At 47.5% G+C, this 25,360-nt stretch overlaps 1 protein-coding gene across 3 annotated transcripts in view; it reads left to right on the forward strand.

The window, feature by feature from the left end:
- The window catches only part of LOC147249414 (tensin-3-like), a 37,905-nt gene extending 12,630 nt beyond the window's left edge, over nt 1–25,275 (forward strand). The window contains exons 13-27 of one of the 3 annotated variants that reach the window (XM_086223588.1): nt 1,090–2,028; nt 4,827–4,954; nt 5,344–5,443; nt 5,516–5,584; nt 17,963–18,119; nt 18,561–19,000; nt 20,599–20,682; nt 20,797–20,928; nt 21,006–21,098; nt 21,370–21,447; nt 21,691–21,768; nt 21,950–22,118; nt 22,232–22,300; nt 22,548–22,577; nt 22,944–25,272. In XM_086223588.1, coding sequence (XP_086079714.1) covers nt 1,090–2,028; nt 4,827–4,954; nt 5,344–5,443; nt 5,516–5,584; nt 17,963–18,119; nt 18,561–19,000; nt 20,599–20,682; nt 20,797–20,928; nt 21,006–21,098; nt 21,370–21,447; nt 21,691–21,768; nt 21,950–22,118; nt 22,232–22,300; nt 22,548–22,577; nt 22,944–23,085 — 2,708 coding nt within the window. In that variant the 3' untranslated portion in view covers nt 23,086–25,272. Of the gene's footprint in view, nt 1–1,089; nt 2,029–4,826; nt 4,955–5,343; nt 5,444–5,515; nt 5,585–17,962; nt 18,120–18,560; nt 19,001–20,598; nt 20,683–20,796; nt 20,929–21,005; nt 21,099–21,369; nt 21,448–21,690; nt 21,769–21,949; nt 22,119–22,231; nt 22,301–22,547; nt 22,578–22,943 lie in introns of all 3 variants that reach the window. The other 2 variants (XM_086223590.1, XM_086223589.1) reach the window with 2 other exon arrangements.
- Nucleotides 25,276–25,360: the final 85 nt, after the last annotated feature.

The raw sequence follows: 25,360 nt of genomic DNA on the forward strand, positions 1-25,360 counted from the left end.
TCTGTCCCTTCTCAAACTGGTGTCTCCTCACCTCACCTGACGCTTCACGTTAGGAAACAGGGGAGAGGAAATGTTTAACTTTTGGATCAAACTGTTGTTCCTGGATCCTGAAGACTGGTCTAGGCCATCGGCAGGATATTAGCTTGTTTTTTTTTTTCTGGATGTCTTGTTGACAAATTTCAAGCAAAGTCCATGTCACACAGACTCGAGGCTGGATCGTGTTTTGGATCCGTGATGCTGAACAGTTCTCCATTATGTAACGTGGACGTCTCTGAAACACTGAGCTGCATATTTTGAGGCCACGTATTTTAACGAGCCCCTGGAGGTGGAATGAACCTTTATTTGAGAAGAAGATGTGTCACCGTATTTCGATGAGTTAAGTTAATATTCTGTTGAAAGAAGACTTTGTGGCAGAGGGATTCCTGCTTTCTAGAATCTACAGATGTGTTGCTTACAGCTGTTTAAACACCTTTTTAAAGGTGAAATTAAACTATTGTTATTCTAATTATAAGTAGGATTCAGGTGTTTTGCTATGTGCCATTGAACTTTTTTGCACAAGAAATGTATGAAAACATGTGGATTCCAAGGCTAGATCGGTGCTGTTGTTTCTAAATTCTTAAGTTTAAATGCAAATATTTGAATAAAAATGAAAATCAAACTACTACTCACACCTGCCTGTAGAAGACCCCCTCAAGGGTCCCGGACCCCACTTTGAAAACACCGTCTCCTCATCAGCATGAGGTCACAGCCATTAACCAGATGTGCTGAGTGTCGCCTCTCAGGTGCCTTGAACGTTTGATCGGTGGAACATCTGAATGTTCTGAGAAAGATGTGTTTAGGTTGGAGCTGAAATGATGAGACCGTTGACCAATCAGTCCGTGGACAGGAAATATGACAGAAAACTGTCATTTTGAGCGGGGATGTATTAGATAGGACAGATTACGATTGTTCCTGAGGAGCTGCCAATCGGTGAACGGCTCTTTGAATGATCTTCCTGAAGCTTGGCTCTGCTAAACCATACTTACTGCATCCATTGCATCTGATTTGACTCTAAACTTTTCACTGAACACACTCATTCTATGCTCACAGCTCCAGCTCATGTTCTGGACCCTCCAAATGGCAGTTTGTACGCTGGAGTGAGGACCAGGAGTAGCCAGGAGGGGTCTGCGTTCCACCTGACCGCCAGCAGCCCCAGCTGCAGTGACCGAGCTCCATCTGCCAGCAGCGATTCAGGACTGTCTGTGGGGTCGCAGGGGTGGACCGGAGCCTGGCAGAGAAGAGGGGCCGCACCAGACAAGAGCACCCAGGCGGGGAAGCTGGTCTCCGGGGTCCACATTGAGCTTTCTCAGGCTCTTCAGGAGGTCATGACTGAGCTGGCAGCAGCCAGTAGAGGGGAGAGGGAGATGGGGGATGAGTCCCTCTTGAGACGCACCATCAATGGAGAAGCTTCGTCCAGTGAGAGAGAGACGGATATACTAGAGGATGAGGACATGGCGGAGGACATGGCGGCTTCTGGTCTGGACATGCCGAGCTCCAGCAGTATTGGCTCCCTGTCATCTGAGAACCTGCCTGAAGAGCAGGCCTCCACCCAGACTGAGTACTCCACTCACTCCTGGGTCCAGCAGCAGAGGGCTGATGTGCTCACGAAGAACTACGTGACAGTCAATGGAGAAAAGGGATCCAACAGGCTGAGAAAAGAGAAGCCGCCACCTCTGGTAGCTCCTGACGCACCGGTGAGAGGGATCAGCAGCAGGGAGGCGGTGCAGAAAGGTGTGACGGACGAGGATAACACACACATTTTTACACAGAGCGCGCGGTCAACTTTTATCACACACACTTCATCCTGCCAAGAAGAGGAGTTGGCATCCTTAACCACGGATGTTGACGAGTCCATAGAGCAGTTGAACCAGCTGATTCTGGATCTGGACCCCACCTTTGTTCCTGTTCCTACTCGCTGTGCCCCCCTGTCACGATCCGCCTCGCTCCACACAAATGGCCACAGTCATAAAGGAAACACCCTTCTGTCCGGTAAGTCGAATACAGGTAGCAGGCACATTCACTAACCATGATGTCTGATGTTGTTGACGTGGACGCCACGGAAAGTGGAAGAAGCGTGTTAGAGATGGAGCGATCCGCATTCTGATCCGATTCCACATCTGCTGATACTGACGCTGATTCTGGTGACAGATCTCCTGAATGTTGTCATTCTAATTTTTATTGTGGCTGTTGACATCATGAGGATTTACAGTCGTAAACAATTCTTCTTAACAAAGCATGAAAGAGACAAACACCCATTTAATTGAAATGTACAAATGTAATGTGTACCAGGGGTGTGTCTCCTGTTGCAGAGTCGATCCAGAGGAGCGATGATGGAACGGCACCGTCAATCCGATCCATCAATAATCTCAGTACCTGCAACTGATCTTCCAATCAACCACGTTTTCTGCATTTCTAAAACATTTGCATGAATAGACCTTAAACGTTTAACCCCGTAAATGATAACAAGAGAACAGTTAACTCCACTTTGACACGCATGCTGTTGTTTCCTGCGACGAGCGGCGGACGAGCCGCTCTAAGAGAAATGCACCTGTGCTAACAAGCTGCTGGGCGGATGAAGCGTCCGTATTGTGAAGCTCCGTTCAGCCTGCACACAGAGAAGCATTTAGAACTCAGACCGAAGGATTGAAGCGCCGGCCGATGCCGGAAACATGGCGTTTACTGAGAGGGTGGTAGTGTTTGATTTAACAGGTAGTGGCATTTGAAATGTAAATGAGAGGGTTTGTTTACCTGAGATTCTGTCTCGTAGGAGGTGGAAATGTACAGAGCTGACGTACATAACCAGACACAGTGTTGCAGTCTAAAGCCGTCTCTACGTTCTTAATAAGGCGTCTTTGCTGAAAGCCCCTCGTCAACGCCTCGAGGGCGAGAGCAACTTGAACCTGAAAGTTTTCCTGCTGCGCGTCTTCAGCGCTGCTCTCTCTCTTCCTGCTGGCATGTCTGATAGATTTACGCTCTCCTGTATCCGTTGGGACAAAGCCTGCAGGGGGAAGCACATGTCTGCCCTGACCTCTGGCTCCGCTTCATTTTCTGGTTGAGGACTGCAGGTCAAGTGTACAAGTCACGTCATCACTTCCCAGTTCTGTACGCTCAGGGCAGCTGTTTCATCAAAGCTAACCTCGGAGTGGCCCGGCGGTTCAGGAGGGCGGCCATGACAGCTCAGAATCATGTGTTTAGGTATTTTGCCCCTCAGAGGCAGCTGTGATTATCGGTGACCCGCCGCCATGACACCTCAGAGGGTCGTTGCTGAGACTGAACCTCTCAACCTGCGCTTCTGCACGTCAGGCCAGAGATTGACGATGTCCACCAGTGGTGACTTTCTGCGCACAGGAAATGAAGCATGTGTTTGCATGTATGTGGGTCATCACGTGTTGAGGGAGGCGAGGTGGACGGTTCCCCAGGCCGTAGTTGAAGCAGTGATATTTCACTGTGAAGCCACTGTCACACTGACTTTGTGTGAGTGTGTGTGTGCTGGATACAACGTGTGTTTTTCAAGGCGGTGTTTGGAGGCAGGAGGCTGTAAGTCATCAAGAATGCTTTTGAAGTTTGACCCAACACTCTGCTCCTCTCTGTGTTTGCTTCCCTCTCATCATCTTGTAGTTGTGGTCTTTTCTCCTCCTCTTTTCAAACCCAGCAGGTAACGAGTGATGTGCGACCAGCAGGTTCAGCTTCAGTTGGATCAGCGTTGTGTGTCACGTGATTTTGAGATGATACATGAAGCTGACCTCAGGTCCTTTGTCCCTGATCATAGTTAACACATGAATGTGTTTATATAAGTCCTGCTGATGGGAATATTGACGGATACGGCTCTGAATGTGTCAGCAGATCCGTCTCAAAAACCATCATATTTGGATTCTGCATACGTTTCATCCTTGATAACATTTGAACAGTTCCTACAAGGTACAAGCTGACACAATTGGTTGTGATAACAGTGACAATATTCAAGATAAAAATAATCTGCATAAAAAGATAAAACTACTTTTGTTTTCTATTTGAGCAAAATACTGCTAACAGTTTTGATAGGGGGGCCTTGAAGTGGTACTTTAACTTCCAAGTGCTCACTAATAGAAGTCTTGAGCTCATAAAGGTGGTTTTCTGTCTTTCAACACTTCTTTGTGAATCCAGAGTGCAGAAAGAGCCAGCCTCGTATGCTGAGCTCAAAGCTAATGGAGTTGATGGCTAACAACAACAAAACTGACCAAAAGCCTTCACACAAACTCTCTGGTGCATCACGCAGTGCGACCAGAGACACGAAACGGTCAGGTTAGACACGCGGCTGTGTTTGTGGAGGGAGACGTTTATTCAAACACACATGTTCAGCTGGTTTTGTAGAGGGACTAAACTAAATCTACATAACATGAGCAGTGAAGTGAGTACATCTGACAGTGGAGACGGTCCAGCCTGAGGAGGGATGGCCTGAGTGTTCCAACAGATGTTTTTCCGAGAGGACGCCATGATGTTGCACCATCTGGTCACGGCAGAGTCCTGCTTAGTCACACAGGCTGATGATAGCAGCCGTGCAGGCTGATAATCACGCCGATAGATGCTTTTGTTGTAGAAAGACACGGCAGACACAAACCAGCGTCATCACATTTGATTGCAAAGATGGCATCAGGTCAGAACTGTTGTGTGTTATCAGAAGAAGAGACATTGTGGGTGTTCAATTTCATGGAACTGTTGACTGGTTTGGACTCCGCGGGTGATGACGTTTCTGATGTTAGGCTCTCTGACTTCGCCCTCACCTCTCGCTCTCTCTCTATCCCGGTCAGGCTGGAAGCAGCAGAAGCAGGTCAGCGACGTGACGGACTACACCGGTCTTCATAGTCCAGGATGGAGAGGGGGTGGACCCCAGAGCTTCAGGGGCTCCCCTGTCTACAGCCCCCCTGCGTCATCTCAGGTAGATGCTCCCTGTCCAGCTCACAGCGACACTGAGCCACACAATGTTATAAAATGTGATTCTCTTCTCAGCAAATGACTGGGAAATCTCCTGGAAAAGAAGAAAAACTGAATGTTGAGCAGACGGCACTTTAGATGTCACTGAATAAACATCAAATACGGTTTCAAATTCAAATAAATTTTTTTTTTTTTCTCCTGGTGAGGCCTGTTGCTCCTGTGCTGGTTCTTACTGCTGGGTGGCATGAATACCCTGACTGTTTACACCAAAACACAGCCTGTAGCCTCGCACAGATCACAAGACTGATGTCTGCTGGTGTGTGTCTGTGTGTTACCTCATGAGACTGGAAAAAAAATCATGTTCCCACTTGGCTCTCTCTGTTGTCTTGAAAGCATCAGCATCTCTTCAAGAGCAACAGTGTGGACCACCGCGATGCCTCTGACACCATCCCTCCCACTCCGGCCTTCCCGGTGTCTCCTCCAACGCCGTACGGTAAGAGATGATGCGAACGTTTCTCATTGTGGGTGTTTCTGAATCTTATCAGCCTCCTCCTCCTCCTCCCAGTCAAAAACTTCCCAGAGTTTTCTCAGCTCAGGACTGGTGACCAGTGGGACCAACACAGCTGGACTCAAGGTACACGTTCTCAGGAGAGAGAGTGTGTGTGTGTGTCCATTGGTTTTTCTGCTTGACTGGTGAGGAAGTCGGAGCTCTCACTGCCGATGGCTGCCAGACAAGGTTCAAGAAGCGGCTGGAATGTTCGCTTAGCATAATGTATGAAAAACACACACACACACACAAAACTGCCTGGCTTGTTGTTGCTATTGGCTGCTCATGAGGGCACGGCTCTGTTTTTGGTAAATTGTGTGCGGTTAGAAGCAGACGGAGTGTTATTTCTGTGGTTTCTGTGTTTATTATTTTTCTGTTTGAACATATCTCTGGCATTATATTGAGGGAGAAAAGCATTTGGAGGTGTGCAGAAGTAGCTCTGGACATCCGATAAGAAACACGCTGGACAGCTGATGCTGGCTGGACCGCTAATAATAGTGGAGGGTGACAAAGGAAGACCACTGCTGGCAGGATGTCCACTCACATCCTGTTCTGGGAGGGGGCAGGGGGAGAGGGGAGGGTCCTTTGTTACTGGGACATCCGGAGGGACCAGAGCTTGAGGAGATATGTAGCTGAACACACAGCTGCCCATGGAATTTACTGTCATGAAACAACAGACATGTCTTATGGAGGAGTCAAATCATATTTGTGCTTTCTCAGTCAAGGTGCTACACCTAAGTTAGTATTTCATTTTAAAAAAACAACACTGAAACATAACCTGAGATTTCCAGCTCAGTGTGAGTTTTGAAGTCATGTTAAAGATGTATAGTGTTGCATAAAAGCCTACTTAAGCTAGCGCTAACTAGCTAGCACCACTCCATTCCATCTGGAGGTGCTAGTGACAGCAGTCAGGCAGGTGACCTTCTGACCTTGTGTGGACAATTCAAAATGGATCTTTACTGGAGCTAACGGCAGCAGAACCTTCCCACAGAACCTCCAAACACCCACTAGGATGTGACGTGTGTAGTTTACGCACCTGGAAACAGAGGCCTTCAGCCTGCATTCTGGTGGATGGGCAGTAGGGGGAGACAGGTGTGTTCCCTTCAGTGTATTTCGTGCTGCTACCAACCCTGTATTTTCTTGCTGTTCAATCTCGGACTGTTGGTCAACCGTGTCCAGTCAGCGCTCACAGCTGACGGACACAAGAACTTAATGTTGGGTTGATAAAAGGACCACAGAGTAAAGGTTTGACATTCCCGCGTAGAAGGTGCTCAGAATCTGAGAATATTTGTGGATTCCTATTCTCAAGAGCTAATAAAGACAAATTACCATGTATATCCTGCAGATAAACTCTTAGGCTGCTGGTTGTTACAGCCACGTGTCACATGGTGTTGTGTGCTGTCCGCTGACGAAAATATGCATCATGTAGTTTATTACTTTTTTTTTCTTTTCTTTTTTTTTTGCGATATTTCAGAAATTCACAAAACTACTGCTTGAAAATTGAATGGAAACTTTTTGTTTTTAACGTCTGATTGTACAGACATCCCAGGAAAGTAAAGACCTGGCTTGTGCTTTGATTGAAACCTCAGGTTTCGTTTTCCTAGCTGGTCTCAGTCTGCCTGCTGTCCATCAGATGTCTCTCATGGAGTCTCATCACAAATTGTAAACGTATAATTTTCTTTTTTGCTGCATGTAAAGCTAGAATTCCATGACCTTTATTGTGTATTGGTAACAAACTGCAGGTGATGTCGATGGTGGTATTTTGCTAACAGGTAAGGTCACGCCTCTAAGCGGTGGGTTTGTCTGTTTATGGTAACCGTGTATAAGAACAGAGCGGCGACAGGATGGAGAAGTTGCTGTTAAAAAAAAAAACCCACCTGATTCTTCTGTCGGCTTCTTCAGCTGAAGAATTAACAAAAGAAATATCCTTCATTCGTTTGAGGAGACAGACAACAGTTTCCTGCCCCCCACCCCCACCCCCACCCCCTCCCCTTAAAGCCAGTCAACAGCCTGGGAAAGAATTCTCCCCGTCTGTGCAGTTGGATTCCTCATTTCAGTTATTTTATTTATTTGTTTACAGTGATTACTGTAATTGCATGTGGACCTGAAGCTACGGTGCTGATGGGAGTGATTGCAGCAGGCTGGCCCTTCCATTAGAGCTCCCAGGGAGTTATCAGGGGCCAATCACACCAGGCCTCCTGGGTCCCGGTATGTCATCTTTGATGGTATTTTAGCGGGGATATCTTCGGGCGGCATTCGCCACAGCGGAGCGTTACAGTAGCTTTGAATGTGTCATCTGAAGCCTGCTGATGGTCGAGATGGAGTTCTGGCTACATTACAATGTAGAAAATACGTCAGAGACATAGTTTGACCCTCTGTGTTGCTTCTTGGTATAACGTGTTTGATAGGAGACGGTTGGTTGCTTTTTTTTCCAAAATGTCATGAAAATCTGTCAGACATGAAACCAGCGAGGGGAAATCTGTATCTCTAAACTGCTAGAGAGAAAATCATCATGGAATTGTTCTGTCAATCCAGAGTTGAACTCTTCTCCTGCCTCTGAGGTTTCCTAGAGGAGTCGAACTGCAGCTCTGAAACGTTACACAACAACGTTCCCTCTTGTGTACTTGCAGCCGCATCATAATAAACAGATATATACAGAAGCTAGCGACCAGCGGAAGCAGGTTTCAGCCAAAGGAATGTCCATGTTGGGAGCTGCGGTTTAGCAGATGGTCAGCACAGACAAACACTTGATTGTCTGAACTTCAGGGGTCAAAGGTCAGGAGAAAGTACAGGGGAGTGGGGAGGAGTGAGACGCTCTCTTTCTCCCACCGCACGTTTGCACTGGTTGTCCGTTAAGTCTGTAAAGTCCCTGTTTTGCTGCTGCCGCTGTTGCTTCTGAACAGGTTTTGTGCTGAGATATTTTATAGTTTAATTACCTGCTAAGATGTGGTTAACCATAAAAAGCACGAGTTCCCAGAGTAAACAGAAGGAGTGAAAGCTGCACGCTAGACACACGAGACACTAGACACACTAGCCTAGCCTAGCCTAGCCTAGCTTAGCGAGCCTTGAGCATTAACACCCAGCACATTCAGTCTGACCAACTTGCTGGTTCATGGTGGTGCTGAACCGTAGTTTTATATTTAGTTGGTTTACAGTTCAAAACCAAGTGTTTGTGGATTCCTGAGTACGCAGCTGGATGCAGAAAATGTGGATTCTAGTAGATGAAGTGTTTGAAGGGTTAGCGGTTGTTGCTTTTGGACAGTTTTGCTGTTATTTGTAATTAGTCAGCTTCATGCTAAAGATTTGGCTGCTCTCTTTGCATTTTGGGGTCATAAAGGAATAATACATGAGGGAAAAAATGGTTGCTTTAGCCAGCCACAGTGGCTCCATTTGTTCTGGCCGCCACGCAGCACAAACAGAGCTGTTACTATGGCGATTCAATCATTTTAAATGCCAGGAGGAACTCGCTGCTCCAATCGATTACAGTGATTATTGATTGCTGCAGATACAATGCAGCCACTATAATGTCAGCTCAGGTTGCTGAAATTCAGTGTCGCGCAGAAACCACCTGGTGTGTGCTGTGTGTGTGACAGCGACATTCTATGGACTGTTTTTCGACCTACTGAGAACTGTTTTTTCTAGTCAGGAACACGGTTTGCCATCTTGATGCTAAGCTAAGCTACATACAGCTACAATACATAAACCAGTCCTCGTAAGAAGGTTTCTTTTCTGCCACATGCGGATGTTTTTGTTTGTTTGTAAGTTCCTTGTTGCTTCAAACTGGACAGTAAAGACATAAATGAGCATCTCAGATGGACAAAGCTGATGTCCATTCCAGCTCATTAGCTGCGGCACGAAAAAGAAACAAGAAGCACCGGAAGAAAAGTAAACTCAAGGCAATTCAGTTGAGAGCTTTATGGAGTAATTTATGATGTGCTAAGATTAGACACATGGCAGGAGACGTGGTCAGTGTGTGTCTGCATGCCTTTGTCTCTGTGTTTGTGGCGAACAGATGGTGGGAGTGGACACACAAGCCCTGACAGAGAGGCCATAGAGAAACCCCCAGATCACCCCCCCCCCCCTTCCGTCCACCACCACCTCCTCTCTGCAGACCATAAAAGGCCACATGTAACCTCTGACCCCCCTGGAATCCGTTCTGATTGGGGGAAAGTGCTCGCAGTAGCCCAGCAGGAATAATGCTCAGTGGTCAGTGAGAGGAAGAGGAGGGAGGGTGGGATCCTCTACCTCTTGTCTTTCCCTCCCTCTGTTCTGTCCCACCCTTCATACAAACCCAGAAGCTGAACGGTGTCACAACAAGCCAGGAGCGAACGGGGAGCTTATTTTACCATCTGGGGGACAAAAGGAATTGGACATGGCGGCACAGGAATACGACCCATGACCAGAAGGTTTAGCCAGAAGTGAAAGCGCGAGGAGTTTGTTGTCACAGGGAGAGTTTCATTCACGCTGAGGGAGGCAGTGGTAGGAGCTCTGAAGCAGGAAGGTGAAGGAGATCAGGAGAGTTCGGGGCAAACAGGAAACTGACAAGTTTCGGGATATTTCTGAGAGTATGACGGCATCTCTTGGTACGTACATGCACACACACACACACACACACACACACACACATACAGATTGACTGAATGTCCATCTCTGTCTTGTCTGTTTTTGAACTTGATGAACTTCATCCCTCTTGTTCCCACTTCCATGTTTGCGTCTCTCCCTTGTTTAGACAACGTTATCGCCCTCTCTGTCTCTCCTGGGAGTTTTAAGGAGTGAATACATGCACAGAAACACGTCCGTCTCTCTTCAGGCCTCTGGTATTTGCAGACAGCTTTTGGAATCTTTCATTGTCAGATGCCTTTCCCCTTCTCCAAACACACCCATCCAAAACCTGCCCTCTCTGCCCTTCCGCTTTCTTCAGAGACATTTTTCTTTTGTTGTTGTTGACATCATGATTTGGACGGCCGTCTCTGTAGCACCTCTGACTTCTCACTTGGTGGGATGGTGAGGTGATTTGTTCCACTGTTCATGATCTCATCAGGCTATTTTGGCCCAGTCGTGGAAAGCTGATGTATTGCTGGTTAACTGAGGGAGGCCAGTTTCCCCTTTTTCTGCACTGATCATCTGAACTGAACCAAAAAAAAGGTCTTTGAAGAGTCTTGATTTTAGTCAGTGATGCTTATTGATCCGGAGACCTCCTGCATGGCCCAGATGTCGTAGACCTCTTCAGAACCACAAGTTACCTCTGTCCGATCAGTTGCAGCAGGCTCCTACAATGGCTTTCTTGTGACGGGTTTGAAAGTCCAGCATGGATTTTTTCCACATTTGATGAAAAGATTAAAGTTTAGTCATGCCAGATAAAAATATTCCCTGCAGAAAACATGTGTTTTCTTTTCAACGAGCATGTGTGCAGCGTGAGCGAGGAGGCTGAAAGTCTTGAGGCTCCTTAAGAGGAGACGACCACACAGATCACAAGTGCAAACAGTGAAAACAACCCTCCATGACATCCAGTAATCATGAAAGCAGGGAATTGGATGATGGTGAGCCATTAGGATGATCCCAGAAACACCCGCTGCAGGACCTTGGTTTCTCTTCGGATGCGGGGACTGGACGCCTCGGATCAACAGCTGCTCTTTTGACAGTTTTTGCAGCAGGAGTCTGCAGTTCGTTGCCACTGGCCAGTCGCGTCGGCTCTTTGGTCACTAGCTGTTGATGGGAGATGAACATCTCCCGCAGCACTGTTTTGGCAGTTGTTGCCGCAGGGAGCAGCCGTTCCTTTCCTCTGATGGCCGCTGCTTCCGTGGTCATTGCAGTGGGGAGCTGCCAGTCAGTTTGTGTTGCCAGCAGCGCGTGGCGGCCCTTTTTTGACGGCGAGCTGCAAGTCAAAACAAATGTTTTAATGATCATTGCTGCAGAGGACGCGTGCTTGTTTCCCATCACCACCTACTCTTGTTGAGGCTTGAGGCAAGTGGAGGCTGATGGCCGCCGCTGTGATGGCCACTGTTTGGACAGTCGTTGCATGGGGGAACAGAAATTCAATTCCTCCCAACAGTGTTGTAAAAACCCTGATTGTTCCCTCCACTCAACAAAAGCTCTTGTTAAACCTGAACCCAGATCTTTCCCCAGTGGTGGCTCTCACGTCTCAACCTATCCAGACCTTTTTCATAGTGCTGAAACATCATAAACTTGTTATAGCATCAGACAGGAAACACACTTATGTACCATATTGTAGGGTCGGAACAAACAGCTTACTGGCCTTTTGGTTCCTATAATTTGTTGAAAATCTTTGCTGGAATTATCAAAGAAAACTACTGACAGTTGCTGTTGTTTGTTCGTGCTGAGCATATGTTTGCTTCATCAGAAAGGTCTGATTTTCACTGGTCTGCAGGGAATTAAGGGCCCAAGAGGCAGAAATCAGAAATATTCAAGGATGGAAAAACAGTTCAGGCTGCGCAGACCAAAGCTGAAAGGATTCAGTTCCTCGCAGCATCAGCTGGCATCTCAATTCCAACCAGGCTGAGCAGAACATCAATTGTCTCAGTGGTGTCACAAGATGTCTAAGATCATCTCTGACAAACGGGTACAGTCTGGTACAAATACTCAATGTGGTACACTACGGCTCCACCGCAGGCAGCGTGAAATAGAATAATGAACCGCCCTTACGTCCATGTGGGAGTGAGGAGTTACAAATAGCCACCAGGTGTTGCTTCCTGCCTGCGAGACTAAATTGAGGGCTAAAAAAATCCTTTTGTGTAAGAACAAATTATAGCACGTTGTGAATGAGGCCCAACATTCTTGATCTCATTTCCCCCCGTGTGCAGTTTGTTCGGCTGCCTTTTTTGATGGGCACTGCAAAGTTAAGTGCTGATTCATCGTTGTGGTTACCTCAGGGGTGTTCAGATAGTGACAGCGGTCACTGCCTCAGGAGTCACAGGCAAGCAGCACGCCAATCAGACATTACATGGACCCAGAGGCTGGTTACATGGAGTCAGGCGCTGGTTACATGGAGTCAGGCGCTGGTTACATGGACCCAGGTGCTGGTTACGTGGACCCAGAGGCGTTCGTGTCCGCTCTGACCTGCGTTCTCACATGCGGCTCAGCTGGGTAATGTCTGCAAGTTCAGTGTTGCTGTTGGTGTGTGAAAGCAACTATTTTAAGCTCAAGTTCAGGCTGGGAAAGATCAAATCTGAAATGTTGACCAAAAGAGCCGATGTCTGTCGCAGCAAGACTTAATTTGAGGTTCTTATTTAAACCCGGGTTAAGTTAGGGTTTCAAGACATTGTTCCAGGTTCTGAAAACACGCTGAAATGCGGATACTGAAATCGTACTGGAACAGCTGTTGTTTTTAATCGAAAAGATTATAAGCATTTACTGGTTTAACCCAACTTTGTCTGTTATAGTTGTATTTGGGTATAAAAAAACAAAACACACTCTGTTTATTGGGCTGTAACACCGCATTTTCTGTAGAAAAATTCATTATTGTGAAGCTCTTCCTGCAGTTGATTTTCTGTTGAGTATTTACCCCGTGTACGTTCAAATTTACGTTCTTGCTGATGATTCTGGATAAGCCGCTAGCAAAAACAAGCTAACAGGCTACAAGTGAGCTAACAGGCTATTGCTGCCTCTCTCAGAGTTGAAAAACAGGCGAAAGGATTGTCCCGGCGCTGGGCTCATCAGCAAACGCTTTGATCGGTTTGCCACAGAAACTCTGTCTGTTACACTCTGAAATTACAGACTCCTGACGGCCGGATGTGATGAACAGTTATTAGACCTGAACTCAAGCTGCTGAGAAACTATGATATCGGTCATAGAAGCCTGCACAGAGAGCGTGAGCCCAGGCCAGGCATATAAATACTTTTCCATAACTGCAAATTAAAAGAGTTCTACCTGCAAGCCAAGAGACGACCTCTTCTCCAGATGGTGTAAGGAATTTCAGATCATTAAATAAGCAGATTTTTTTGCGGTTGAGACTTTCCTCATACATGGAAGAGCTTGACTCCTGATTATTTACTTTCTTTTAGACGAACAGAAGGCGCTCGGTGTTAGCATCACAAAGATGAGAGCTGACATCTGTAATAACAGATCTGTGTGTGTGTGTGTGTGAATGCAGTAAATGAGTGAAAACATCCCAGTTGCTCTCAATGCAGCTCATAAAACCATCAAGTCATTAATAGAATACTTGCACATCACATCAATAAACACGTCTGCCATGACTTTCTTCTTTCTCATAACCTCTCTCTCTTTCTCTCCCCCTCCCTCCTCGTCACCCTCTGTCTCCCCTTCTTATTGTTCTTCACTCCCTCTTGAGCTGGCACGTACCGCCGCCTCTCCTCCACCACGCCGCCAACTCAATAAAGATGTCTGTCCAAACATCAGGAGAGGGCAGAGGAATCTGATTTACTCTGACCGCCCACTGGTTTGTTCTCTGTGGGGGGAAAAAAAAAAACCTGAAGAGTGAATAAGAGGAGGAGGAGGACTCAGCTGGGACTGAGGTTGATTGATTCTTGCTGAAGTGAAGAGGGTAGTGCCAGACTGATCTGTTCTGATGCGGCACAGACGGATTCCAGCAACACCTCCTATTGTTGCCTGATGGCAGGAAACATTTGAACATCCATCATTTATTCTTGCTTAGCAGCACTAACACCAGTTAACGGATCTTATTTGTCCGTTAAGTAAGTCTGCAGGTGTCAAATGACGAGGTGACGTGGACGCTAACGGGGAAGTTAACATCCGAAGTATGAACCAGCCTTGAAGGTGGTCAGCATGAGAAGACACTGGTGTTATTGACTGGAGTTCCAAACAAGCAATCTGATTGGTCGACTCGACTTTTAGATCATATTAAAATTAGCATGACAGTTCATCAAGTTTAGCTAAAAGAAGGAGGCTTCATCACGAAGAGTATCACTCCGCCATTAACTGGAAAATTACACTGTGTCTACTCTTTTTGTGTTAATCTGTTTACATGTTTGGTTTCTTTGGGGATCCGACTTTGGTTCTGAAACTGGGTTCAGTTGAACTGATCTGGTAGAACTTTTGCCGTCGTAGCTCAGAGGCTGTTGACGAGTTATAAACGGGAGTCATCCTGGGCTGTATAGTCACTGTACACTACGATCGAGCAAACGTTAGCTCAAGTTAGCCAGCTGACTGGTCAGGAGCGAGCTAACGTCCGTGTTGCTAAGTTGTTATGAAGAGCCGGTCTACTTCCTGGAGGAATAAACAAAAGTTTATCACCTGTTTCCATGTATTAGTCCATTTATTCCCAAAGAAACGAAGACAACACTGGCAAAAAGGTTATTTATAGAGCAAATACTCCCTCAGTATGAATTCATTTTGTTAGTATGTCTTTTATTGAGTTATCAGTTTAATTTATTAGTGTTTGACACCATTGCTAACAGAAGTTAGCAATGGTGTGATCATAACTGCTGAATCAGAACAAACCCAACAGGTCACAAGTGTAAATGCGCCCTGATGGACAGTGAGATGAATAACCCATCAGCTCACATGTGACTGAGTGGAACTCTCAGATCTGGTTCCAGTATTGTGGCGGTTCTGCTTGTCACAACCTCGTCCTCAGATTTGCTTTGATGTATAAGAATTAGCCGGAACCATGGAACCAATAAAGGCTGAGTGGGTTCCCAGCAGGTGTCTTCCTCCTCTCTTTGTTGCTGAGTTCCTCTTCATCCCCCTGGGAACTCATGGCCTGTGATGACTGGGAACAGCTGTAGCGCGCCATCGAGCTAAAGACCTGTCATCCTCAGTCCGTGTGTGTGTGTGTGTGTGTGTGTGTGTGTGTGTGTGTGTGTGTGTGTGTCACATTCCTTTGGTCAGCAGGGAGTCTGCAAACCCCCTGATGCAACTGCATTGGCATCATTGTGTGTGTGTGTGTGTGAGAGAGATGCTGCTTTGCAAGAAATTGTTGAGATGCGTGAGCGGATTTTAAACAGGCAGACGAGGAGAAGCGTTTCTTTGTCGGCTCAAACACGCCAGTAGCTAGACTGAACATGTGATTTGTATGTTTGTGCTGCAGCTGAGAGGATCTGAGGTGGAAAATATGAATCGCTGTATTGCCACGAAGGTATGCACCCAGTCAAAGCCATATAAATGTCTGTCTGTGTGTGTGTGTGTGTGCCTGCGTGCGTGCGTGCGTGTGTGTTGCAGGCTGTTGGCTGCCTGAGGCTGGCAGTCGTGCCCACATGGTTATGTGCCATCTGGAACTGGTTTTGCACGGTTCGACCCAAACTAAGCAGCTTTTGTGTTCGCTCAGGGCTGCACGAGTGAGTAGAAAAACAGTGGACAGACTGAAAAAACAACAAATGTTTCAGAAAATATAGAAACACTGAAAAGTTTCACTCTGGCCAGTTTTCTTTATGGCCCAAAATGTACGCCCCAGTGTGGCTCGAAGCTCGGGTGATGAGTTTGTTTTCTCTGACAACGCCAGTAGAAAGCTTGTGACGGGACGTCCCACAGGACCCAGTCTGGTCGCCTCCCCGGGCTTTTTTATGAACATGCCTGAAGCTGAGAGTGCGTAGCTATGGCGACTGTGCAGTGGGGATCCAGGGGGGCAAAGGTGCCTGAAGGTTTAAGAATGACCTGGGAAGCCTCGCAGAGCAGCACCGGGTTCAGGTCAGAGGTCGAGTTGAGGTCAGCCAGCGTTGCCACAGTTTTGCTGTTCTGTAATTAACTGGGTAAACTGGGATGAGCTGTGGGGCTGCAGATGTGTCGAACCACGGGGAGGACAGACGCGCCGTGGGAAAGGGGAGAAACGGACACCGCTTGTTCTCCGCAGAACGTCCCAAGAGGAAGAACGGGACAGTGATTGTGGGAACGTTTTCCTCCAGAGAATTCCTTGTTTGTGTTTGCTTCCCGCAAGTTGCGAGAACCACAACCTTGGATTATCTGTGTGTGTGTGTGTGTGTGTGTGTGTGTGTGTGTGTTGTGACCACTACATAACCTACTGCAGGCTCTTGACCTTTAACCCCCTAAAAGTTCAAGTTGAGTGTCAACAACCTTTGATGTCAACTGGTCAAACTGCTGTCTGCCGTCCAGCCAGCGCGCAGCCCTCCACTGAACTTACTGGTTTGGATGATGGACGCACTGGTTCATGAGGAAGTTTCAAACCATTGTGAGCTGATATTTTTGTTCTGGATCCTTCCTCTGATAGATGCTGATAGTACAGCAGAAATATTTAGAAGTAAGCATCCAAGCAGCATTTAAATGTTGTGGCTGGTGGAAGTTTTACAGATCAAACTATTGTTTTACTCCATATTAAGAGTTTATCATATATTTTCATGTATAATCTCACTTTTTTATTTATTTATGATGTTTATTAATCACTTAACTGCAATTGAAGAAGAATGTAAAAACACTGTTCATGTTTTCAAGAGTTGCACCATGAAGGCGTCACCTGAACGGAGGCGTTTGTGTGTTCCACAGAGAACCTTTGTGTCCTTCCTAAAACACGTCGAGAGATGTTGAGAAGTAGAAGCGTCAGTACTACAGCACTTCCTGTCACACAGGACATCAACTTTGTTGGAAGCGTTGAGTGTTTACATTTGTGTGTGTTTGTGTGCTACTGTCAGAGTCCATTCATGACACTTGTGTGATTGTGCAGCTCCTAAAGTTGACTGCAAATAATTCAGGCGCTTGAGTCCAAATTCCTCCACCTCAGAGTCCCTGAATGGAGGGAAGGGGGGGGGGGCAAACAAGGAGCTCTTTATAATGACCGACTCTTTTCACAGTGAGTCATCGTACTTCAGTGCCGTCCGCGGCCCGAGGAGGCCGGCACTCCCGTTTGCTGAATGACACACTGTGTTGTTAGAATGTCATGTTGGGATGTTGGGACACACACACACGCACGCACACACACACCGTCCCGCCAACAGCTAAAATGTGTTCATAAAGAGGTTAAAGAATGTTAGTGTAGAAGAATTTTTCAGGTTGTGTTCATTGGCCTCTCTTTGTCTTTACGGTGAAAATGAAGTCATAACCAGCAGCCGGTCAGTTTGGCTGCGGGTAAAAACTGAGAGGAGGCAGCAGAGTAAAGCCGATGTTTGTGACTGACACAAACAAGCCAGTGTGTCATATTTCATGCATAACACCAATAGGGGGCAGCATATTACCCAAAAGAAAGAGATGCTATATTATTATTAATATTATTATTATTATTATTATTATTATTATTGGGAAGGCTTCACTGACGAGCGTTTGTGACGTCATAGAACTCCACTACCCGCTGGTGTGAAGGAATAAACCCCTGGAGATGAAACAGGACAGATGTTTTCTGCTGTGCTGCCATGCGATCATTCATAATCCAAACTGGTGACGGCAGGGACGAGGCCCAGCTAGGAGCAGCTACCTAGACAGTTGTTAGAGTTTATGGAGGAGCGACACATCCCAGGAATGTTAACAGGACCTCTGCTTTGTGTTTTTACATCTTGTAAAAAAAAGGAACTTGTTTTTTGGCAGATTCCCGGAGTTTCCTGGACAGCGTGAACCACGCCAGCGGCGGCGCAGACGGAGAGCTGTTCAGATCAGACGTGTCGGTGACTTCTGCTTCCTGTCAGAGGATGTTTGGCTCCATGTGCTCTGTGTCATCAGGCAGCCCCCTCCCACACACAGACAGGTACGCCCACCCCCACATACCTGCAGGGTTTTAGAACATTCATGTGGTTCCAGTCATTATCTCCCTCCTGAAGTTCACCGGAGTTCCCCTCCGCCAGCGTCCACAAGGGTTTTTAATTGGATTTTGGATGATAGCCAATAATGAAGTCCTTCAAACAAAGTTTATGAGCCTAAAAAGATTTGTTGAAAATGGTAACCCTTGGTAACGAACACCACTTTGAAGCGCAAGTGCAGTGGTTAGCAGGACTAAGTTAACGTTAGCCTATGAAGGAACTACACCGCAGTCACATGACTTCAAGGTCACCACGACTGGGCATCACACTTCTGTTTGACAAAAGTTCTCAAATGTGATACAAAAAGCCAAATACTTTCAACTCGTCGGTGTCTGTCAGGCCTGAACCGGGCCCCTGGGTCTCCACCTCTAACTGACTCTCTCCTGCAGCTCCACTCCGCCTCCAGTGTGGCACGACCGGATTCCAAACTCCCAAAAAAAAACCTCTCCTCCTCTGGACCTCAGCACCCCCAACGCCCACAGTTCTCCCCGGGGAGCTCTTAAAGGCCTGGGTGGGAGTCCCGGAGTCCGCAGGGAGACAGACAGCACGGATTTGTCCTCGTTGTTGTTGGCGAACGGCGACCTGGACCACAGCCTGCTGGAGGCCATGGAGGGCCTCGGAGGTCTTAGCCTCAGAGGGGACGGGGGCCTCCCTCCACTGCTGCCTGAAAAGAGGAGAGGGGTTGAAGGGGGGGAGCTTGGTTCTCGCTCCCCCTCTCTGAGCGGGTTTTCCAGCCCTCACAGTGGAAGCAGTCTCAGTATCCCTTTCTCATCCTCCATGACCCCTGACCCCCTGAGAGGACTCAGTGGGGCCCCGTCGCCTGGATCAGGTACCCAGATAGACCAGGAAGGAGGTGTCGGTGTCAGGCTCTGTGGTCGCGCTAGAACCACCTGCTGTTCCGCCACCGTTCAACCTCGTCTCAGCGTCTTCATCACTTAAATCCAGTTCTAATTGTGATCAGTTCACACAGTGTTTTAGGTTTGGAACTGAGACCAGATCGGTCAGAATCCCTGCAGGCAGCGAGGACTCTGCTTATTGGGCTGCTCTTTAGCACAACGCTGTTGTTCTGTCAGCTCAAACCTAAAAAAGCTGCTGACCAGTTTTCCCCGTCTGCAGACTTCAGCTCCACGCCAACTCACGTCAGACTGTCTTTAATGTCTAAGACGAATTTAAAAAATTATGATCCTAAAAATATTTTTCCTTTCACTGAAAAAGATGTTTTCCCCCCTTGGATGTGTAAAGAGAGCTGGCGTCAGGAACCCGCCGAGGCCCAGAGGCACAGAAGGCCACAGCTGTGGTCGTCCACGGTGGGCGGGACCAGTTTAGCCCGCCACTCACGTAACTGGGAAACTTCCATTGAAACCTGATCTCAGTTAATCAGAACACGCAGTTGTGGTGGTGACCAAACTGGTTCCTGAGCAGGTGAGATACTCTCACCAGTAGAGCAGAACGGCTCTCGTTAAAAGGTCAAGTAGGTGCGGCTCTTACATCCCTCCCACCCGCCCACCACTAACGGACACCATATTTGTAATGACAGGTGTGTCACATGTAAACTGTCGCCCACACCTCCTGTAGCTCCTTCAGTTCCTCTTTTCTAGTTCCTTCTTTTAGGTTCGATTGATGGCTCCTCCTCGTCTGTCGCCCATTCACCATCAGATCTGGAGCCGCTTCAGCGTCGCTTCCCAAATCTAAATGATTGTTTTTATGTTCTATCACCCGGCCGCGTCTCATCCAAGTCCATCAGGCAGGCGTCCTGTCAGCAGATAAACAGATAAACCGAGGCCAGCGATCACATGACTTCCTGGCTGCAGCTATGAAAGTCATTTGATTGATCGGCAGAAGATCAGTCGTCTTGGATCCCAACGATCCCAAAAATGTGATTTTGAAGGTTCTGAGATTTAAAAATTACAGGCATAAAATGGAGATGAAGCAAGTGAAAGAACGTTTGAGGAACTTTCCTCCGATTCGTCCTCCCAGGAACATCCTGGGTTCTCCTGGTCGAACGTTTGCAGAACTGCTCGTGAACCAAGTCCTGGATTATCAGTGACAGCACCTGCTGACGGTACTCATACTACCATCATCATTGCATCGCAATGAAGACGCGAGAAGTACAGAGGTAGATGATGAAGGAAAAAATGCAGAAAAACTCAACTATCAAGTAAATGTACACGTTAATGTGAAGACTCCAGTGAAAAGTACTGCATGTGTGGAGTTGTTGGTTTGTGACGACGTCGGTTTTAGTCCTCCATATAGCAGCAGGGGGGTTTGCCCTGTCTGAGACGCTCTCATGGTAATGGAATAAAAACCGCCACTTAAAGTCCTGATATCTGCAGCAGGCGCGCAGAACTCGCCGGACACCCGAGTGATAAAACCTGCTTGTATTTGAGTGCATTGACCCTTTACCTGATCTTTGTCTCTTCATCCCAGAGTTTGGCGGTAAGCAGGACACCGTGAAGTTTGTTCAAGACACTTCCAAGTTCTGGTACAAGCCCGACATTTCCAGGGACCAAGGTAAATATTGGTCTTGGCTGGCAGAGCCGAACGGCCACTCCCCCTGGCGAGTGTCAACACGGTGGCTCTAACTGGCTTATCTCTCTGTTGCTGCCCGCTCGACCTCCCGAGCAGCCATTTCAGTGTTAAAGGACAAAGAGCCGGGCTCGTTCATCGTCAGAGACAGTCACTCATTCCGCGGGGCTTATGGGCTGGCTATGAAGGTGGCCACGCCCCCTCCGTCGGTGTTGCAACACAGTAAAAAAGGTAAAGGTCTTACTCCCAGCATCTTCTTGCTACAAAACCCCTGTGCAGATCCAGTGACGCGTGTGTCTCTGCTGTAGGAGACCTCTCCAATGAGCTGGTCAGACACTTCCTGATCGAGTGCACGCAGAAAGGAGTTCGTCTCAAAGGCTGCCCCAACGAGCCCTACTTCGGTGAGCGCGCCCCCTCAGCGCCGCTGCAGCACAACACTTGTGCGAGCAGTGAACACGATCATGAGCTGCTGGCGCTGCAGCTGGGTGAATCAGTGACTCTAGCGAGCACTTGACTTCCTCGCATTCTTTTCTGGTTAATGGCGCAACCAGATGTTTCAGAGCCCCTGATTTCCGTGTTTCTCCTCTGCTGCCCCCTGCTGGTCAGGGCGGGGAGGTGCCACTCGCTCTCTGTGGGTGTGAAGTGTTGATGATGGATTTGTTTCTCTGGCAGGAAGTCTCACAGCTCTGGTGTGTCAGCACTCCATCACGCCTCTGGCTCTGCCCTGTAAACTCATCCTGCCCGATAGAGGTAGGCTGGCGCTGGCAGGAACCACCATCAGTCACCATCAGTCACCACCAATCACCACCAATCACCACCAATCACCTATCAATAATCATCCCTGCGCAGTCTTTTATCATCACATTACAACCCAGAGTTGCCACCAGATTTGACCCTAATGACCACAAGTCAGTGAAGTGTGTGTGTGTGTGTGTGTGTGTGTGTGTGTGTGTGTGTGTGTGTGTGTGTGTGTGTGTGTGTGTTTGCCTCCAGACCCGGTAGAGGATCTGAACAACTCGTCTGCACAGACGGCAACAAACTCAGCAGCTGAGCTTCTCAAACAGGGAGCAGGTAGGACTCCACAAACCCCCACCAGTCCTGCTCCAGCACGGAGGAGGAGGAGTCCCTCCTCCTCCGTTTCAGTGCATTTCAGTGTTTATCTGTCTTTCAAACTTTGAAAAGAACCAAATGAGCCGGTGCACGCAACAGTTATGCTACATGCTAACCTCTGTGGACCCATGTTACTGTGTAGCGTGTAACGTGTGGTACCTGGGCTCCGTGGCGCTGGAGTCTCTGACGGGACACCAGGCGGTTCAGAAGGCGACCACGCAGACGCTCGCCATGGACCCTCCCCCTGCCTCCACCGTCGTCCACTTCAAGGTGTCGGCACAGGGAATCACGCTCACTGACAACCAGAGGAAGTGAGTGTTCCTACACACACACACACACACACGTGCGCAGTTGAAACCCCTGTGACATCAGGTCTTAGCCTCTGTGTGTGTGTGTGTGTGTGTGTGTGTGTGTCCTCCTGCAGGTTGTTCTTCAGGAGACACTACGCCGTCAACACAGTCATCTTCTGCTCTCTGGACCCTCAGGGCAGGAAGTGAGTACTGCGGCGTTTACCTCGACAGAGAACCCGTCTCCTCCTTGGCGGGGATTTAGACGAGAGCTTAGACGTTCCTCATTCCTCACATTCAAGGGTTTCTGATGCTTCGTGTCCAGACCCAGGATTTTAAGCAGCTTCAGTTAAATCCCCAGGAATCAGTTTCACAAACTGATGTCGCTCATTTTAGGACTGGTTTCCAGTCAGAACCAGTACTCAGTTCTTGGTGTTGTTCTGTCCCACACAGATGGACGAGAGGCAGCGGCTCCACGGCGAAGTAAGTCCTTCCTGTTTGACTCTTATTCCTGTTTCCCACCTGTGAGGGTGAACTGTGTCTGGGGTCTGGGAGGAGGGAGGAAGGACCCGTGACTGGTGCTGTAGCCACACCAGTTCTACAGACCAGTAAATACCAGACTCGTCGGACTCATCTGTCAACATGGTTTGGTGCACAGATATTTCAGTGAGCTTTAGCTTGGCTGGCTGGATGCAGCCTTCTTAACGGGTCCAGGTTCAGAGTCGTGTCAGTTTCTCTTCTGCGAAAGCAGGACGGGAGGTAGACCAGCAGACTCGGCGGCAGCGGCACGACGTGTTCTGGAGGACGTTTAAAACGCATAGTAACAAATTTGCCTGTTTGGTCTTCCAGGATTTTTGGATTCGTAGCCAGGAAATCTCAGAGTGAGACTGAAAATATGTGTCATCTGTTCGCCGAGCACGACCCCGAGCAGCCGGCCAGCGCCATCGTCAACTTTGTGTCAAAGGTCATGATCGGGTCACACAAGAAGTGAGGGACGCAACCCGTGACGGAGGAGAGCGTTGGACTAACTTTTTCCGGAGCCCCTCGCTCCAGCCTGGGACCTGCTGCTACTGCTGTTGCTTCCTCTTGGCTGCGCTGCAGGAAGCCGCCAGTAGAGGGAGCCACGACTCCCACGCTTGAAGTCGTCTGCAGCTCATCAGCAGGAGACTGAACCTCCTTGGACGGTTTTACCTTTTTAATCCTTCACTTTTCCACTGAGGTGATTTGGACTTCCTCACATTTTGATCACTTTATCTGATCTTGTCTAAATGTGCTGTCACTTCGCGCGTGGCTGGAGGTCACAGCAGGCGAAAATGACACCGACTTCCGACTCCACCTGGACGATACTGGACATCAGTGTTAGTTGAAGTTTTTAGGTGCGCGTTCACATGCAGACCAGACCCGTTGAAACGAAACCAATTCGACTGTCACATGACAAAACCAATGATGCGGTTGCCTTGTGTGTGTTGGATGGGTTCAGTATGTTTATATGTTGTTCAAAGTATTTATCCCTTTCTAAAGATGTGCAGAAGTGTTTCTTTGTCCTAAATATATACTTGTCATATATTTTTGTATATTAACACATACTGTACATTAGGATCAAAAGGCAGTGTACCTCAGAATTTATGTAGTTGTGCCACTTATTGTATGGATGTAATTTTTACAGTGCGATGCTACATAATCTGGCCACTCATTGTACTAATAATATATTTGTTAATACGCTCATTTACCAAATAACCCCAATACAGATTCCTGTACAGTCGCTGTGCCATGAAGACTTATTCAGCTTTTCTCCTTAAATCTGAGAGAAAAGAAGATACGTTGATAAATGTTGACTTCATGGACAACTTCAGCTCCTCCTCCACCTCCAGCTTGTGCAGAAATATAAATCAGTGATAATTAATGTGTTGTTAAAGATCAGTTCACCCAACCCACACCAACTGACATTGATAAGTCTATGCAACTGGTAAAGTTTCCGTTTGGAAAGCTCCGAAATACTACAGAAACCCATTAATGCAGTAAAAGAGAAAAGATAAAAATCTGATTGATGATTAGTCAAGAAATATTTTTTTAAAAAGTCAAACTTTTGAGATAATTCATAGGTATGAGATTAAAAAAAAAGTCTCTAAATTTTCATATAAAAACTCATAATTGTGACATTAAGAAGGCGACATTACAAGATAAAGTCAAATTTTAGGGAAAAAAGATGAAGGTCATAAATATGATATAAATAGTCAACAGTGAACAGTCAAGAATATTCACATTAAAAAAAATCTATTTCCTCTTTCGTAACATGTATGAGCACCAGGAGTGAGACCGTGTTGATAGGTGGAGCACTGTTACCTCGCGAGCCAGGAAGCTAACGGAAGCTAACGGTATGTTAGCTTCACAAGGACACGCAGCACCTGAAGTGACCAGAGGCATCGTAGCACCTTCAGCTGTTCTAGATCCACACTGAAGATGTCACCCACCCAAGACAGTGGAACTTCCCACTTCCCAGTTGCTCCCGGAATGCACCGCATGTTCTAATCTGGTTACCCATCTTTAAAGCTCCGGAATAAGAACGTTCTGGAAACAAATCTATGCAGGAACCATCTCTTTAACCCCGTTTCCCGTCTCTCTTCACTTTCACATCCTAATTTAGAAACTTCTGTTCATCTCGATTCATTAAAAGAGGTAAATGATGTTCTTGGAAGGTTCCTGCCAAACCCCTTATCATCCAAGTTGAGGAGAACGTTTAAGGAATGAGAAAAAAATGTAGGGATTTGGGTGAACTGATCCTTTAAAATCTGGAGTGTTGTTTACAGTTTTACCAATAGATGGCAGTAACTAGCCACCATATATCACTCAGCATGATGAAGCATGAACGCTCAACTGTGTCCTGAACTTCACGATAAAGAAATCAGTTAATAGATGAAGCAGGTTTGATTTTCAGTTGCTGGAGTCACGCTTGTACTGGTTTAATACCAGTAGCAACCTCACACAAGCTGGAGTGAACTCAGCAATGCTCAAGCCTGCGTCTCCGGGTGCAGAGGTGACAGGTCGGGGGTTGAAATGAGCGCCAGGGCCGTGTCCGTCCTCGGAGTCCCCGCGGAGACGCCGGCAGGCCTGATCATCAGATACCAGCTTTGAATGATCCTCTATTCAGGCTGCTGGTCTCTGCGGAGAAGAGCTGTGGAACTGGAAATGGGACAGGGGGACACACCAGTCCAGCCAGGCCAGGAGAAAGAGGAACAGCGTGGAGGGTGGGGGGTGTGAGTGGGGGG

The sequence above is a fragment of the Aulostomus chinensis genome, chromosome 14 (assembly GCF_037954235.1).
Source record: "Aulostomus chinensis isolate RoL2024-O1b breed Wild chromosome 14, RoL_Achi_v1.0, whole genome shotgun sequence".
NCBI lineage: Eukaryota > Metazoa > Chordata > Actinopteri > Syngnathiformes > Aulostomidae > Aulostomus > Aulostomus chinensis.